Below are 18,991 nucleotides of genomic sequence, written 5' to 3'. Positions count from 1 at the left end.
AAGACTTTTTCTTGCATCAGCTCAGAGCTGCTGCGACATGCTCCATGTGCTCAGAGCCCACTTTCTGTGGCGTTCTCCCACAACAATGAGTCTGGAGAATTCGATACATTAAAAGATGTGTCACTTCACATTTCCATAGCACTGATGTACAAACAGTTGAGAAACTGATCTAAAAGGTGTTTTGTGGTGTGTGTTTTCCTGCATCTGTCATTTGGGGATGTGACTGCAGAAAGCTCCATTTTAGGATGTTTTAGTGGCAGTAGCTGTAAAACTGTTGATTTTTGAAAATAAAAAAAATCCACAGTTTATTTATTTTTGTGTGATACCAGAGTTCCCACAGGCCTCACAAATCCTTGAACGTCTGTGTATTTGTCAAAAACAACATCTGACACTTCTGAAAACATATGAAGAGCCAGTAAACTACTTCTTTAGAAAAATAACAAAGCTACTGTAATGACACCAAATCTATTAATACGCCTCAACTCTGTGAACCTCTGACAGAGATCTGCAAAACAATATATATATATATAAACAAAATAAACCGACCTCTGCAATGTCACTCATGGGTGCCTGAAATCCCCAAATAAGACTTTACAAGCTTTGATATGTGGTTGGATAGCCTCTATTTGGATGAAGTTAAGGGTGACATGAACATGAGGAAACAACCTTGAAAGTTATTGAAATGTCCTTGAACCTAATATCCAGATGTGCTTTGGAACCTTGTGACTCGTTCATCTATCTCTGGGCTGCTAATACCACCTTAACAGTAAGTAAGCCACAGCTCCGGACCTCTCAGTCTTCTTTGTCTGGAAATGCAAGCAGTTATGTGTGTGTTGCAACTCTGTAGCTCGACTTCAGGAAGAACGGATAGTTTGCTGTTAACAGAATTTAGATGAAGTGTCTTTTTTTTTTTTTTTTTAACCACAGGAGGGCAGCACCTGTCCAGTTCACATGGCTGGCCAGTTGGCAGGGACGTGCCACTGGGCAAAAAAATGCTTACCTGTCAGCAGTTGGGTAACTTTGTTTGGTCAATCATATTGATTTTAGCAGGTCATATGAGTTACTGTTTTCCATGAGAGGTGTGTGGGTGGGTAGGTGTGAGAGAGTGACGTGACAACAGGGAGCAATTCCAAAGACCGAGAGATGTAGCAATCAGAGACAGTCAGCGGTGGCATGAAGTCAGTGAGCATGAAATCAGATGTTGTTGCATAATCGTGGCTTGCAGGCCTTCCCAGTGTGCACCGGGCTCTATCGGCTCTTTCCAGTCCAGTCTCACATGACCACATCAAACGGATGCCGTATTAAACCAGCAATACAGTCCACCACCAGCCAGAGGCAGACACGGAGATCAATAGTTCTGTTCTTCTCTGGGCTGATGCACAATCTTTTATTTTGTATATATTTTCTTTATATTTCAAGTAATGTTTAGGGGGTAGTTTGGATATCCAAATCATGATTTATTGGTGGTTGCACTCTGCAATCATTCAATGCTAAAGAAACACTGATAATTTATGTCTCCAAATTTACTTTTAAAACCCATCTGCAGTACGTAGACAACTTTAGTCACAAATTTAAGGATGCAATAGTTTTGTGTATCAGGTCCTTTACCCACATTATTGTAGGTAAAAGGACCTGATAGTGACCTTTCTCTGTGTATTTTGGATTATGGCAATGTTTTTATAGACATGCTCCTATCGCTAACCTTAAACATCTAGGTGCTGTCTATCTCTCAGCGCTTTTAGATTTATTACTGACGACCCATAGGGCACCCCATCCTTATGTCTTTTATCAGAAGGTGGGCCCGGCCCGTCCTCTGTCAGGCAAGATCAGCACGTTTATCTTTTATATTAATCCATCTATTAATCAACAAAGGACTACTTCAAAAATTACCACCTTATTTATCGTCACTCCTGTGCCTAAGATCTTGGAAAGACACCTTTCAGTTATTTCCCCCCATTTGTCTGGAATAATTTACAGAATAGACTGAACGTCGACACACTGATATCAATAGTGCAATTCAAAAATTAGTTTGAGGTTCCATTTCATTTAAAGGTGTGATACTGTATGCTTGTATTTTTTTATTACTTTTTATACATGTCAAGGATATTTCACCAAGCATTTATTTATATTTGTCATGCTGTTGTCTGTATGAATGGTAAAATGAATGGTTATATTTCTACAGTCATGTGAACAAATTAGGACACCCATGTTAAAGTTGACTAAAAAGAGGAATAAAAAAATCATCTTTAGGAAATTGATCTTAATGCCTTAATTAAAAAAATGAGGAAAAATCCAATCTTTAAGGACACCAATTTTCTTTGTCAATGAATAATGTATCGTAAATAAATAAATGTTCTTCTTTAAAATACAGGGGGCATAAGTAAGTACACCCCTATGTTAAATTCCCATAGAGGCAGGCAGATGTTTATTTTTAAAGGCCAGTTATTTCATGGATCCAGGATACTATGCATCCTGATAAAGTTCCCTTGGCCTTTGGAATTAATAAATAATAAATGGTTTTATTTCAGTTAGCCTAATAGCTGGTTTGATTTGCATTGAGAGATGATTTTATGGAAAGTACCCCATGCCAATCTCTAGGTATGGTGAAGGGTATGTGATGATGTGGGGCTATTTTAATTCCACCTATGTGAAACCTCTCTGGGATTTATTCTTTTTCACTGATTGTATACTTTGAGGAAAAAAATCTTTGAAATGGGTTTCTCTACAAAGGATCCTGTACAGGTGCTCAACTACTCGCCCTAGTGGTTTCGTCACCAATGCAGGCCTTTCTTCTCCTCGTCTCCCTCCATTCATTACATGCCCTCGATGTCTTTCACATAGCAGCAATACCAGACGCCACTGAGGCATCAGTGCTGCGTCCCTTCTCCTCTTCCTTCCCTTGTCTTTTTCGTTTTCTTTTTTTGATCTCCTGTCCTCACCTCCTCCCTCCCATCGCTGGTGCAAAGGCTTTATTCACATGCCAACAATAGCAGATCGCATACCTGTCAACAGGACATCAGTGATGGCCTACACCTCTGCCTGCTGCCGATCTCTCATCACTGCTCCTCCGGCCCAGCCCGACTCACTTAGCACAGCAGCCCCAGAGAGAGGATGAGAAAGTGGAGGTGCTAGTCTGTTCTTTACCCATGAGCGGTGCATTACTTCTGTTTAACAGTAGGTGGCATCACAGTCCCATCTTTGGCAGTTCCCCGTGTCAGTGCTTCATTGAGCTGTGTCCATCATGACTTCCTGGTTACAGGATGGATGTGCACAGTTCAAACTATGAAAGATAATGATGATGATTTTTTTTTTTTTTTTTTTTAAATGTATGTAATTTGTATGTAGAATGTAAACTTCCTCCAGGCTCCTTAAATGCCAAACTGAGAACAATTACAAGGATTATTTTTATTATCGATACGATTATAGTATTATTTTTTTTTACTTTTTGGTTCATTGTTTGCTCTATAAAATGTCAGAAAATGGTGAAAAATGTCACTGGCTGTCTGACCAATAGTCCGGAGCCTACAGACTGATATCGACTCATCGTTTCAGCATCACTTTAGTTTCTTCACTGCTGGCTACCAGTATACTGTCCTCTTAAGATTCTTGTAGCAGTAAAATAACTATGGAAAATGAAGGAAAAAAAAAGTGGTACTTTTTAATTTTACAAATTAGATGGTTTTCCAAAGCTGACACTGAGCTTTACAATCTAAAAATGCCTGAGCGGTGATCAGTGCATGGGTAAGGTTGCATTTAATTTCCTGGAATTTGAATTGAAACCAAAGCAGTCTAGATATAGAAAGATAATACTGATTGGGTGCAGAGGCCAGAAACACCCAGACATAACATTTGCCATTTGGGTGCATCCAGGAGACATTTGAGAAAATGTCAACATCGCTGTCATTTAGCCCGTTATTTCACTTAACTCTCACGAGTTTCTATAGACTAAGTGACCAGTATCGGACTTTATTATTGCAAGCTCCCTCTGCTTTGTGGTGATAGATGGTCAGACAGAGAGCAACAGAAGCCTATAGGTCGACTAAATGGACAGAGACAGACCCACAGAGGTTACTATAAAAGTTGAGTTATTAGTGGTGTCTCCTCACTATAGGCCAGGCTGTATGTGAAAGACAGACACACAGACTGACTGACCGACTCCTGGCGTCGCCTAGCCTGGCTGTATATATAGGCTCTTTCATACTGCACCCCTTGGCATAGTCCCAGCTCACATATACCGTGTGTGTGTGTGTGTGTGTGTGTGTGTGTGTGTGTGTGTGAGAACATATTTTGGATATGTGGGTGAGAGAAACAGTAGTTTCTTGGTACCCAAATGTACATTAAATTGCATAATACACACGTTAGTGGATTCATAAGATTAATCTTTTTTGGCGGAACCGCAGGAAGTGTTGGTTGTGTGTGTGTGGGGGCCCTCAGTCAGTATCACCTCTGTGCTGGGGAACTTGGCGCATGCAGTGCCATGGTCTCTCTATAAGCTCTCCTCTCACCCATGCTCTCAAGTTGCTGAAGCCACAGTTGTGTGTGTGTGTGTGTGTGTGTGTGTGTTTGTGCACTGCGGTCCAGCATTTGTGCAATGTATTCCTGGAAAGCCTGTGTAGGGGCCAGGGCTAGCGATGACTTATTTTTCTGGAAGCTTCTCTGCACTTGGAACGAGGCAGAGAAAAGAGAGGAGTTTATGAGTACTTCATTTGATCCTCGTTATCGAAACATTCAGAGAAAATCTGCAGCTTCCTCCTCAGACGAAAAAGAGAAGGCATCGCTTATCGACTGGCGTCTTTTAACGTCATTTGTATGCATGGACACACACTTGAAGTTGGGGGGGGGGGGGGGTGTGCATGGAAAACAGGCTTGAATAGAAATAAGGATTGCGAAAGAAGCAAGAAAGCTTAAATTAGCTTAATGAAGGGGCTGCAAAAGGAGCCATAAAATCAAGGGAAGTTAAGGTGCAGGCAATGAATAAGTGCAGGAAGGAGGAATGGATTGAGCCTGAATAGGAGGGGGAAAGAAGGGGGTGTTGTTTTGAACTGCATCAATAAAAGCCTAGGCTAATTGTGCCTCTGTGGTCTGCAGTATTCACCCTTTGTTGCTTTCACCGTCCTCCCTTTCTTGACTCCAAGCCTTCTCGTCCCATACCCTCCAGAGTGTTCCTCCTCTTCCTCCCTCCAGTGGCTGCTGTGTAACTCTGCAGTGACTGACTGAGCAGCAGCAGCAGCAGCAGCAGCAGCAGCAGCAGCAGCAGCAGCAGCGATGCGATTGATCAGCAGTTCTGGTGCCAGACTGCTCTTACTGTAATAAACGAGCTTGGAGCCATTGAAACCGAGCCTGAGTGCTTTTGCGGGAGTGGAGGAATCACACACACACACACACACACACACACACACACACACACACACACACACACACACACACACACACACACACACTGCACCGCACCGCACTCTCATTATGTAATGCTGTATAACCCTAAAGGCTCTTTGTTTTTTACAGTAATCCCTCCAAACCTATACAGACAAAAGTTAATTAGACATTTCATTTTCTGAAGAGATTTTTTTTGTGGACATGCTCCTCGGGATTCTTTGAACTAAGTGTTTGCTCTTAGATGATTTGTCCTTTTTATAAATCATCTCCATGATAATGGAACAGTGATGAATTAGTTTTGAAGCTTTCAGCTGAAAATAGCTCCTTTTTGTTATTCATTTAAAAAAAAAAAAAAAAAAAATTGTCTTCAAGTCACTTCCAGGTTGCTTCATATAAGTTTTAACACTGTAATTTTTGGGATGTCCTGACAAGTACTAAAGCACATTACATATAACCATAAACATCCTGGATTTCAGTCCAGTTTGGGACTCTTGTTGCATGTCGTCCTCCCCTCCCCAATGCTTCCTTAATTGGCTGCAAGAAAAGCACATCTGGTCTTTCCATTTTTTCAGTTTTTGTGGTCCTGCGCCCTGCTCAACATATCCCCACTCTCCCTTTCTCCCCATCCATCTATCTATTCTCTCCTAAAACGTCTCTGTACCAACTAATTTTTTTTTTTTTTTTTTTCCATCACCATACAAATCCAAACTTGACAAAACAAGAGCTTTGACTCCCCTGAGCTGTATCGAGTGTACACACAGTGGCGTAACGATCATCCAGCAGGGGCAGCGAGCTTTCTTAACTGAGGTCACGCATACACGCCTGAGGCAGGAGGCGTCTGGGTGCAGCGCTGAAGATCACACTCTGTCAGTGTCACGTCTGTGTTCTGCTCAAAGTGAGCTATTCTGCCTGTCATTTCCTCCACATTCCTGCATCTCATTTCATTGGCAATTCTCACTGTTTGTCAGAGAGGATGCTGAAAATGCTGCAATGCACGGATGTAACTCACTAGGTAGCCAGCGATTATGGTTCATTGTTTTTGGTCACTCGGTCATTGTCCTCACTGCAGCACCTGCTGTGAGGTCAAGAGTTTGCTGGTGCAGTAGCAGCAGCAGAAGTAGGAGGACCTCCTGTTTTATCATCATTACCATGCAAAGAACCACCATACGATCATTTTGAACTAGCAAAAGTATAATTTACAGAAAGTTATTGTCTTTCTTTATTAAACCACACCCTCTTATAATCTAATGTGCTAATAATTTATCAATTAAAAGACTAAATTCTGCTCCTGGAGTTTAAACATGTTTACCAACTTCCTGGTGTGTGTGTGTGTGTGTGTGTGTGTGTGTGTGTGTGTGTGTGTGTGTGTGTGTGTGTGTGTGTGTGTGTGTGTGTGTGTGTGTGTGTGTGTGTGTGTGTGTGTGTACGTGCGCATCCAGTCTGAAGAGACCAGTGATCTCTAACCACCTCTGACTGTGACACACACACACGTCTGTGTGCACACACGTCTTAGAAAGACACACACACTTGGAAAGGCTACTTTGGATTTAAATGGCATTAATGGATCCTCAGCCCTATTCTTAGCTTTAAATCTGTCTCACCCTTCAGGCGCTGACAAGAGCTATGTTGGAGTGGTGGAGTCTGGTTTGTGTTCAGCATATGCAGAAATATAAATGTGTGTGTGTATATATATATATATATATATATATATATAGCTCCTCCGATAGGAAACGCTGTTGAAACATAAGCCTCCTCCTCCGGACCGTAAATGGGGAGAAGAAGGAAGCTGGCTCGCATCATTCATTTTTCATTTTGTATCGTAAATGTTTTTTAGGTTGTTTTTTTTTTGTATTTAGACGTTGCGTTAGTTCGGTTGTACGTCGCCGAACCGAGCCTGATGAGTGGATGTAAATGTGGACGTACTGAAAGAAAAGGTTCAACTTTCATCTGATGTTGTAGCCGGTGTAAAGCGCGGTGGTTTGCGTCAGCGAGGCTGTGGACACAAAGCAGACCCAGCCTTATAACCAGACTCTGTGTTAATGTCGCTAGATTTTGTCCAACTTGCATCGCTCCGGACCGCTCGCACGCCACCGATACGAGCTCTTTCATTGTTTTCATCGAAACGCTTGTAGTCTGAGGAGTCGTTAACCCTGCTCCACGGAAACTACATCGAGGGGGGAACCGGAGGAGGAGGAGAAGAGGGAGGTCTGGGAAGAAACGATAGAAAGAGAACGGTGCTGGAGGAGTGAGAGAGGACTGCAAAGAGCAAACTCCGTATTGTTCGGCGTTTGTTTGTTCTGCAGACGTTCAGAGAAGAGAGAGACACACACACACACCGTGGGGTTTTTTTTTCTTTCGGGGTGCGACAAAAAGCTGAAACACCGTCAATTCTGGATTTCTTTATCCGCTTCCTGTCGTCCAGGATGAGGTTTAAAAGGAACGGGTCCTATACGCTAAATAGGTAAGATGCTGCAGTAATGTGTGCGCAGTGGTAACTTGATAATGTGTTATCTATATGGAGAGGAGGAGGGAGGGGGACAGCACGTCTTGTTATTTTCTCTGTGATATTTTCATGAACGCTTACAGGAGTGCTCATAGGGACTTTACAGTCTCTTTATGTCACTTCTTGGCATTTCTGTAATATCCTAAGATAACTCTCCAATAATGCTAGATAAAGCAGACTTACTTTTTTTAGTGCAACATTATGCAGACACATAAGCTGCAATGGCACCATTGAGGGCTACTTCTTTTGTGAGAAGGTCTTTTGATGCTCCATCCGGTGAAAAATCACATGCACTTTTTGATCTATATTAAGGTCTTTTGAGGCTTCATCTGATGAAAAAAATCACATGAACTTGCAGTTATTTATAATGACAAATACAGAATCTTGGCCCTTTTTTCAGTTTTAATGACAGGCTGCAAGCAAAATGCCCTTAAAATACTTGATCATGGCTAATCAGACATTGATAATATAATGTCAATTCTTCTCAAGGGTCCCCTGATTTCAGTGTGGCACCCACGTGTAGTTCAGTCTGTGAGGCTGGATCGAGACAAACCTGTCTGTCTCGCTTGAAGGGGAGTAGGCTCTCTCTCTTTTGTTTCCTCTCTTCCTTTATGGAAAAGAGCAAAATGATCTCTCCCCTTTTACTCTCCCTACTTCTTTATCTTTCACCCTCCTTCCCTCCACAGAAATACCCCTCTCTTGCCATCCCATCACCTAGCAACTTTATATGTGTTGGAGTGTAGCAGTGTGAATGATGTGCACGATGTGTGTCTGCCTCTTTCCCCATAACCCACTTCCCCTTGACGTGATTGCAACGGCCTCTATTCATATCATGGCGTTTCTAAACCCGGTCACGAGTCGGGTCTTTTCCCCTGCCCAATGTTTTTGGTCTCTCTCACTCTCTCTCCCCTCATTGTGTTATCTCTCCAAGTCACAAGTTTATAGGAAAAAATCCTTTCTTTGTCTGTCTGCCATCTGCCAACCAAGTCACACAGCTCGCTTGAATTCAGCGGATGTCTTGCTTTTATCGTTTGTCTGGATGTTATGATAAGACCCAAAAGTTTGAGGAAGTACACACACAAGGCGACCCACAAGAACTCGCTCATATTGTTGAAAGTGACAGTTGATTTAATGGCAGTTTCACTTCGTACACATTTCCTCTGGCACTCCTTTTCCCTTTTTGCCTTGTTACAGGGCATATGGCCTTCCGCAGTTTGACACACACACACACACACACACACACACACACACACACACACACACACACACACACACACACAAAACCCATATCCTGACTTTTAGGTACTGAAACACAAAGGGAACTAATGAGTGCCAAACACCCACTTCATCACACAGCCGAAAATGCGAAAACAATGTTATCGCTGTATATACCCTTCCTCCCCTTTCTGTTTTCACTTAGGAAGTGTGTGCAAGAACGGTGTGTGTTACTATCCCCCTTTGTGATCATTGTGTGAGTGATGGTGTCACGTGTGTTTGTGTGCATGTGTGTGCGTGTGTAGGAGAAAGGGATGAGGTAATTAAACAGTGAAAGAGGAGGACAGTTAGCTGCAGCTCCTGGTGACAGGCCTCCAGGGAGGAGGAGGGCGAGGAGGTGTTGAAGGATGGATGACGTCATGGGATGTAGAAGTGCTTTGCCGGGCTGCTGCGGTCCGTCTTTGTCATCTTTTTTATCTAAAAAAGAAAAGGAGCAGAGGGAGGAGCGCAGCGTTGTCCTGTGGTGTCGTCTGAAGTTGTGTGCAGCAGGGTTAGGTTAAAATAACCACTCGCTTTGGCCTCTGTTAAATCCATCTCACTGTTAAGGAGCTCTTTGATTAGTCGGTGACAGATTAAGAGCAGAACTGTCCCCCTGTGGTTGTCGCTACATAGTGACGTCTTCTGAAGGTGGCCGTCTTCTCTGCCTTTGTTGTCTGTCAGTCTTTTTGTCGGCAGGGTACAGTGATTAGTTTCCTCTGAACAAAGGCCTCTGACGTTGGCCTGTTTGACATTGAGCGTCAGTGTTTGGCGGCCTGCATCGGTGTCTGACTGCAGCCTTCGATCTCAGCGTTGCACACACCTGACCGCTGCAGTCCTTTCCATTTTGTGTGTGCTTCCGTCTGTGTTTTGATGTGTGAGATGAAGCAAGTGAACAGCAAAGGGGAAAAGAAAGTGATTGCTCTTATTGGATGAGGCAGGGAAGAGAGGGGAGAGATGTAATGAGGCCCATGATTCACCCTGTGTCCTTCACCTTATTTGCCAACACACCACCAGAACTCTGCAGTTATTGGCTCGCTTCCTGGGGGCTTGTCTCCGCGCTAGCCCCTCCCATCCCGTACCTTTGCATCATTTGTGTGAATGAAGAGTCACGGTTATTGTATACGTGCACTTCCTGTGCTGCATGTCTGTTCACATGTGCAGTCGCTCCTTAGTGTTGACTCAAGAATTGACAATTAGCCATCTACTGTTAGTAGTAACTTAGTTGCATATCACTTCATGTGCAAAAGCATGAAGGGGCTGTCAACATACTGCACTGATTACCTTTTTAGAGAGGTCTGACAGGATTTGACTCAGATTTAGCAAACGGAGCGTGTTTTTGGTCTGTGTGAGCGATGGGTAGAGATAGGATGTTTAGCCCTTGATAAGGATGTATACAGATGGCTGAGATTGCTGCCTCCCAGTCTCTCTCTCTCTCTCTCTCTCTCTCTCTCTCTCTCTCTCTCTCTCTCTCTCTCTCTCTCTCTCTCTCTCTCTCTCTCTCCTGCAGTCCACCCTGTGCTGCCCAGCAGTCAGCAGTTTGTTTATGGGACTCTGTTTGCCAAGCTAATCTTCCCGCCTTTCAAGTAGGAGCCAGCAAACGAATGAGAGAGAGGGAGAGAGAGGGAGGAAGAGGGAGAGTTTGCGAGAGTGTGAAAGTGAGGCAGGCAGTTGCAGTAGTTAGAAAGGAGAGAGAAAGAGACACATGCTCAGAGAATTATGTCTGGTTTTGTGAATGATATTTTGTTTTGAAAGTGTGTTTCTGCATGCTTGCTTGGCTGACTCCCTGATCGGCCTTGGTTCCGTCCGTCCGTCCCTCCCTCCCTCCTGCGTGACCTGTGTTAAAGCCAGAGGCTGTTCCAGTAGCTGTACTGTTACACAAGGTGCCATGCCGGACCTGCTGCGCCTCTAGCCGAGTTTGTCAGAGAGGAGCGGAGACTGGGACGCGAAAGGGAGGAAGGGTGCTGTGGGTCGGAGCCTCGTCACCCCGGCCCTGCTTCACCACTGACTGGATGGGGGTTCTGGTGTGCTGCGACTGCTTCTTCTATCGGTAGTTAACAAAGTCACTGTTACTCTTTTTCCGTCTTGACCTTTCCATCCCCTTCACTGTTGTTGTTAATTGTTGTTGTTTACGGCATACTTGGCTTTTCAGCATTCTTCTCCTTACATTGTCAGACTGCCATTAACGCGCCCCCCTCTCTCTCTCTCTCTCTGTTATGCTGCTGCGGTTTTGTAGGAGACATTTGAGGACAGTGCTGCTGTAGCAGGCTGAGATTCTGCGTTAGTCAGACACAAGGGGTATCTTCACTTGTGGGAGGGGAGGAGGGAGGGAGGGATGGAGTTGAGGACAGAGGGACAGTGATGGCACACAGCCATCCTCCTATAGCTGACGGAAGAGAAGGTGGGTTAGATGTTGCTGGTTACAGGGTTTGTTAGGAGGATAAGTTAAGACTAGTTGGAGTAAAATGTCATGCAGCCACAAGTCAGCTATCCAGTTAGGCTTGCCCAACATTTCCTCTCATCCTCCTGTGTGCCTCTCTGGCTGTGCAGCACTGTTTGTTTGGACTCAATGTTCCCTTACAAGGGGGCAGGGAGGTGCTCTTTCCTTTTTTTCTGTTTTTTTTGTTTGCAGAGCATTGACTTAATAGACTTTGCTCATTTTTTCCGGTCATTACCACCTGAATTTACCTTCTATTTGGTTCCCTACCTGGAACAACCATCATGTGTTGGCGAGCCTGTGCCGTGCACTCGTATAGCTGGTTGTTGTGCTCGGGAGTAAGGCTAGATGATTTTGGTTCGGCTCTCTGGCAGTCGGAGCAGAAAGGATCTGGTTCCCCTCTCTTGTGGTTGTGGGGTTAGCCAGCCTGAGGCTGCCTTAACTGCTGTATAAAATCTAAATTTAACTTTCTAGTTCTCTAAGGAGCGTTTTGATGGTGAGGGTTAAATTGTAGCTTTAACACAGACACACACAGCACAGCTGGATTAGATTAGGCCTCGCTGTGATTCAGAACTTTGTTTACACGTCCCTGCTACTCTTAGTATGAATAACAGCCTGCCGTTTATGTGTGCATGTATGTGTGTCATGTATCCGTGAGGCTGCACATGTGTTATATACTGTTGCCGTCAGTGAAACACACACACAGAAGCCTTGTGAAGCCAGGGGCTTGTGCCAGAAGTACTTATGTGCCTTTCCACTCCCGTCATGATCAAGGCTAGGGTGGGACCTGGACAGCGCACTGATGTCTCATGGGCTCATTAAGCCAAAATGGGCCGTCACGTCTATTTTTAGCATTTCCTTTCCCTTGGCGTCTCCGTCAGCCAATCGGGCAGTGCTGGTATATGGCTTGATTGATGTTTTTTGGAGGCACACCCATCCAAACGGGTCATGTTGAACTCAGCCCGGGCCAGCCCTCCGTTCTCTGGGCTCCGGTGTTTCAGCTTTCAACAGTAGCATTGTCTGGAGTAGAAATTGCCTGCCAGCACTCCGTCAAACAGCTTCAACTCTAATGTTGATCATCCTGTTTAAAAAGGAGCGATTGAACAGTCTGTCATGGCCTTAATTACTCAGCCTTTGTGTTTTTTTTTTTTGTTTTTTTTATGTTACAGTCAGGAGCAAAGCCTTGATCTTTTATACTAGGTGAATTTAGGCAGGATACACTTGGCTTCTTAGAGTCCACAAATGTACCCTAAATGTGCATAAATATAATAGAATGATATCTTGGTTAATTTAATTTTGATTTATGTATACTATCAAACCGATGACGAAGATTATTAGAAGCATTTTTTTTCCATCACATGCATGTAAACACACCATATGAAATTATTTAGCATCTATTTAAAGGAAATGTTTGACATTTTTGGAAATGTGCTATTTTCATCACTGCCACTCTGTCTGTCTAAAGCTGAAATCAGCCGCCAGTTAGCTTAGCTTAGCATAAAAACTGTAAGCAGGAAAACAGCTAACAAAAAAGTGACACATTATATCTTATTTATTTCATACGTACAAAAAACACAAGATATAAAAACAACAGGTTGCGGTTTTACTGGGTTTACCTGAAGAGACTCTTTGGCAACGGAAATGACAATATTATATTTATGTCTAACGTGTTCAGGGTTGTGACACTGGTTTGATCTCATGTGCTCCATGTGTTTGCTGTGTGTTGGCAGATTAACCAGTTGGTCCAATATCAGGTCTGGATATATCTATTACAGCTGTGGCCTTTAGGCTCTCAGCACTAATGTGTAACCAAAAAAACAGGAAAAAAGTCTTGACTTTTCTGATTAGTTTTGCATTTAGTTTTGATTTCATTAAAGTGCATCTGAAACAAAGTAGCCAAGCTTTGTAGCTTGTGCTTATAGCTCTGGTCTGGGCTGTGGGCCTTGTGACCCTCCCACCCCACCCCTCACTGTCATCTCTACCTATGTACATTGGCACATGCGAACGCATTCTCTCTCACACACAAACTCGCTGGATCAATTTTTTCCAGGGCCTCCTCCAACACAACAGTCCTGAGGCAACTACCACAGTTGGAGTTGAATCCTGGGTCAGGCTCTCATTCGGCTTTAGTCAATTTTCTGCCTTTTTCTGTTTTCCCCCCTGACTATAATGTTAAACGTTTAAGCTGTGGCCATCATTTCTCCATACGTCATTGTAGCATGAAACAGAAAATCCAATTTTCCTCTCCGTTATGAGGTTTAATGTTTCTGTACCCATATGATGTATTGCTGTTGACGCGTTCCTGGAAAGCAGGCACATTCAGACCAGCAGGCTCCATCACATGACAAAAGCGTGTGTGTGTGTGTGTGTGTGTGTGTGTGTGTGTGTGTGTGTGTGTGTGTGTGTGCTCTCAGTGGACCAGTTGGTAGATTTTATAACGTGTGGTGTGGAACAATCGTTCTCAGAGTATCATCATACTGTGTACGTGTTGTATTAGCAGCGCAGGCTGTATTGTTTTCCTTGTATCTCTCATTAGTAGGGCTGCCACCTCTTAGTCGATTAGTCGACTAATAGGTCGTTTTGGTCTTAGTCGACTAAGATTTCTTTAGTTGATGAGTCATTTTTTATGCTTATTCATGCTTAATTACTCATTTCCAAGAAACTTATGGGCACATTTCTGGTAAACACAAGATTTAAAGTGGTGCTTTTGCAGGATTAATTGGGGAGAAAGTCAGTTTTACAGATGGTTCATTAACTACATTTATATTGTGCTTTTCTAGTCTTAATCACCTCTCAAAGAGCACAGCTCTGTCGATTACATCAACTAATCGATTAATCGACAAAATCATATAAGTGTTAGTCGACTAAGAATTTCTTTAGTCGAGGACAGCCCTACTCATTAGGCTATCTTTGGCAGGCCTGGCTGCCTCCACAGAGCTGAGGCGTGCAGTTCAACAAGGACACCATTCTCCACCAACAAAACCCCACACTCGTTCCTCTCAGCCCAGCAGACTCCCTCCTTCCGTAGCTGCCCGTCACTCAGATGGGGCTGAATTGAATCAAGCTGAAATGCTCCAGTCTTACTCTTTGAGGAAAGTCTGGCTACTTTAGCCGGCTAAATCATTATCTATTAAAAGCTTTCCCTGGAGGAATTGGATGGCACTATTTCCTGTGGCTGTTGCACTGTAATCAAGCTGCGTCATTCTGACAAAATCTTTTAAACTAAACCGCAACATACACCCTTTCATTTTGAAGTGAAGGTTCGATGGTCTGTTGAAAATCAATTTCTAGAAAAGAACTATATCAATCTGCTGAAATTTTATGTGACTGGTATATTTATCATACACTACTCCACCCAAACTACACCTAAACAAATGGGGCAAATTCAGTCCAAAATCAACTAGTAGGATTGGGTGGAGCTTGCTGTGCTGGTATCATAGACACTCCCTATTACTCATCGTTAAGCTAATGGCTGCACTTACATGAGCACAGGTCAGTAAGGTTTAGATTTGTACATAACCTGTCTGGTTTGGATCCTTGTCTTTGAATTTTCTCTCCTAGTTCCCCTAGATTTCTGAAGATTTCTGCTAGAATTACTTTTTTCCCACTAATCACAATGGAGAACAGATAAACCCTGCCCAAGGTATATCATTTAGTTGACTTGATCCTGTCAGGACATGTGTTACATAAGACTCTTATGGAGGGACATGGGCTGGTCAGCCCACATAGGCTGTCTGTCAGTCTTGACTTGACTGACTGTCCTTCTCTACTTTCACCTGCCCTCCAGTCACTGCGGAGGGCAGACCTCACACACGGGGCCAGTTGCATAACACAGACACAGTGTTTTCAGGAGCAGTCTATTCCTGCTGGCTCAGGAGATGGAGAAAGAGATGGCGTTGCACTAACCTCACCTCCGCATTTAGATCCACACAGTCAGCAGGCACGCACAAGCACTCGCGCACACGCTTAAATGCAGAAAGCACTGGACGTCTTTGCAGCTCCCTTGTTACTGAAACAACTTAATTCACATAAACACATTCCAAAAAAAGGGAACTATAGCACACCTGGGAACACGCTACATGTTTAGAACATCTAATCGGTGCTGATCAGACAAATATTAGGTGCAGCGTAGCAGAGGAAAAGTTGTCTGTGTGAGGCAGCAGGTGCCCTATAGGCATGGAAAAATTCACAGCTGCTTGGTGGCCCAATTGGCAAGTGGAGAATGGCTTCATTGTGTTTGGCTCAGTTTGTAGGTTGGTCAGGTGGCAGGAAAAGGGTTAGACAGAATTCTGTATCAAAACAACAGCCTGGAGGGTTTGAATGTGCTGTAAATGTGGCAGGGAAATTGGTTGTAGCAGTTGTTTCAGCAGCCCATGGCTTCTCTGCTGCTTCTGGGAACAAGAGGCCCATTTTAAAGAGAGACAGGAAGTGGCTTGGCGCCTCACTTCCTGTTTATCGAGTTTGTCCCAGGCAAGAGTGAGAGGGAGGGGTGGTCTGGTGCAGCCTAATTGAATGGAGAAGGTGGTGGTCAGTAGGTAAGCCTTACTTATTCGCTCTCCGTCTCAAACTAAAACTTACACACACACACACACACACACACACACACACACACACACACTTGCCTGCATAGCTGTGTAATTGCCTCTGTGCTGCAGTGCCGTTGGCAACTGCGCCCCCTCATTTGTTTCAATTATCTACTATCTGACATGGCGCTGTTACCAAGGATAGACCGGAGAGGAAGACAAGAAAAAGCAGACAAGGAAAGTTTTAAGTTGCCTCCCGAAATGCAACTTCACATGAACAGATTGTCATATTTCACACCTTAAAAGCACAGCTGGATCCCACCTACGTCATGTTCAGATTCGTGACACACACATTGAAGTCTCGCTCCTTGCGAGACTTAATGAGATTTAATCAGAGCCTAGCTGTGGTGAAGAGGCTGCTCCGGAGTGAGCAGGGAAGCTGCAGCGTGCTGACTCCAGCATGTTCTGAGGTGACGTTCCAAACAATTATTACGTTGACGTACAGAACTCAGGGGCTGCCGGCCAAACAAGAACTTGTCTTAAATACCCTTTTGTACCACTGGAGCTCTTCTGATTTCTGCCATTGTGTTATGGGCTTTAGTTGCAGTATTGGTTTTTAAGTCTTTTGTGTTAGGGCTGGGCAATATATCAATATTATATCGACATCAATGTATGAAGCTAGATATCGTCTTAAATATTGTTGTCTTCTACTGGTTTTAAAAGCTACATGACAGTAAAGTGATGTCATTGAACTTACCAGACTGTTTTAGCTGTTCTATTATTTGCCTGTACCCACTTAGTCATTATATCCACATTATTGATGATTATTTATCTAAACTCTCATTTTGTAAATATTTTGTGAAAGCACCAATAGTCAACCCAACAATATCGCCGCAGTATCGACATCGATGTATTTGGTTAAAAAATATCGTGATATTTGATTTTCTACATATCGCCCAGCTCTATTTTGTGTTGCAAAAAGATGTGCAACAATGCACTTGAAACCCTCCCATCCCCCCTCTACGGGAGATGATGTCACTGCATAAGTTCATCTTTCCAAGAAAGGAGCCAGTTATTTCTCTAAGCCAATCCGAGGCTTGTTTACACCTGAATCCCCTGGCCAGGAGACACACACACACACACACACATGCACACACATGCTCAACTTCATAGTGTTGAGAGCTGCAGATCTCATCTGCTCATGAAAATGTTATTGTTCCCGCTACAGCTCATCCTTTACCATAGGGTGTGATACATCTGTGGGGGGCGGAGGAAACTGTGCACGTCAGCGCTCGTCATTGAACTGACGTCGTGCCGCAGCAGCGGTGGAGGGGCACATACATCCCTGCTCTCGCTGCTCCAAGGACATCTATTGATTTGACCTCTCTTGTGTCTCCTTTCTGTCCGTCTCTCTTTCATTTTCCCATTCTGACACCGGCAGCAGCTGCCTGCCTACACCCACTTCCTTCCCTCTCTCATTGATGCACCATCTGTAGACGACAGGCATGCTTTTTCTTTGGTAGCACATGTGTTGTTGAGGATGTAAAAAAAAAAAAAAAAAAGTCAGTCCTTCATGCCAGTTTCTGACATAGGACAGGGCTTCGCTGTGGTTTCACTGTCCTCTCAGCAATTCCCTCAAGGCTCACAACATGCGTGGCTTTCTTTGTCCAGGAATTTCCATAACATTTGCTGCCTCTTCTCCTTTTGTCTCCAAGCTTCCTCCCTTCCCCTTCCTTCCTCTCCTCTCCTCTGTTGTGGCCGCGACACAGAAACACATGACGCCATTACCGCGTCCTACCTAGCAACACCGCTCTGCCCTCTGCCAAACACGTACGTACACAACTGTGTGCCTTGCTTCTGATTAGCCCCCAGAGACATGAGATTTACTGACATCCCCCTTTCTAACATGATCTGCTGTCATAGCTAATTACCGGGGAGAAAAAAACAAGTCATCACCACTTCTTCTGTCTAAAAAAAATCGGAGTTTATCGGTGGCCGGGTTGGCTCAGTGGGTAGAGCAGGGGCACATATACTTGGAGGTGTATGTCTCGACGCAGAGGTCCAGGGTTCGAATCCGACCTGTGATGATTTCCTGCATGTCTTTTGTCAGTGCTCTGTGCGATGGGACTTGCTGTGGGCTAACCGTCACTACCTCTTGTTGTTGAGCTGCTGTTGTTTTGCGGCAGAGTTGTTGTTGTTATGGGTGGATAATGTCCTGGGAGGCTCTGGCGGTTAAATCATGCTCGCCTGCCTTCTAAGTATCTTCCTTGGAGAGATCAGACTTCCCCTCTGGGCAGGAGAGGTGTTGCTTTATGCCACACCCCCCACATTAATGTAGGTACTCTGTGCACCTCTAAGCTGATTTAGTGGTTAAGATGCATACAGACTCACCAGAACTTCCAACAGGGAGCACTGACTCGCTCATATTTTCCACCAGCTTTGGTTTTTGGTTAGTTAATCTGTTGACCTCCTTCCGTCACATGCTTTTCTTCACCTCTTTGCCCAAACTTGGGTGTGACAGCTTCCTACGCCTTCATCCATTCAGTGTTAATCAAACTCACACAATGGACCAGAGTTTCCTCTGCTATCAGATCAGAGCAAGATCTCGTCTAGTCATCTGGGGGGGGGGGGGTCGGGTTCCTTCTTTTTCTCCTTGCCCTCTTAGGATTTTGGGGTAAACTTACACCCTTGAACACTTAAGAAGTTTTTTATTTTCTTAACTTTCTAAGATGTTATTCTTTGTTTTTGCTTGATGTACTCGCGCTCCTGAGTCATCGCTGTTTGAAGAGAACAGAATGCACCATGGACTGCTGTTTTTAAATTGGGTATAAGATAATATGTGTGAGTGTATTTGATTATGGTTTTTAATCAAGCACCTTGTGAACTGTGGTACTCGGATGG

The 18,991-nt window shown here is 44.0% G+C and overlaps 1 protein-coding gene across 4 annotated transcripts in view; it reads left to right on the top strand.

Moving 5' to 3' along the window:
• Positions 1-18,991, top strand: part of mob2a (MOB kinase activator 2a) — a 70,623-nt gene that overhangs the window by 21,917 nt on the left and 29,715 nt on the right. Inside the window, exons 1-2 of one of the 4 annotated variants that reach the window (XM_031282745.2) lie at positions 8,445-8,455; positions 11,570-11,574. The exons of 1 other annotated variant lie outside the window; for it this stretch is intronic. Coding sequence is in view for 2 of the 3 variants with exons in the window: in XM_031282747.2 (XP_031138607.1) it covers positions 7,800-7,837 (38 nt within the window). In the remaining variant the exon portion in view is untranslated. Of the gene's footprint in view, positions 1-7,387; positions 7,838-8,444; positions 8,456-10,691; positions 11,181-11,569; positions 11,575-18,991 lie in introns of those variants that run through there. 2 more of the 4 variants (XM_031282747.2, XM_031282746.2) reach the window with 2 other exon arrangements.

This window comes from Sander lucioperca, chromosome 7, assembly GCF_008315115.2.
Source record: "Sander lucioperca isolate FBNREF2018 chromosome 7, SLUC_FBN_1.2, whole genome shotgun sequence".
NCBI lineage: Eukaryota > Metazoa > Chordata > Actinopteri > Perciformes > Percidae > Sander > Sander lucioperca.
Note: the sequence above shows the minus strand (reverse complement) of the source record. Positions and strands in the feature narration are given on the sequence as shown.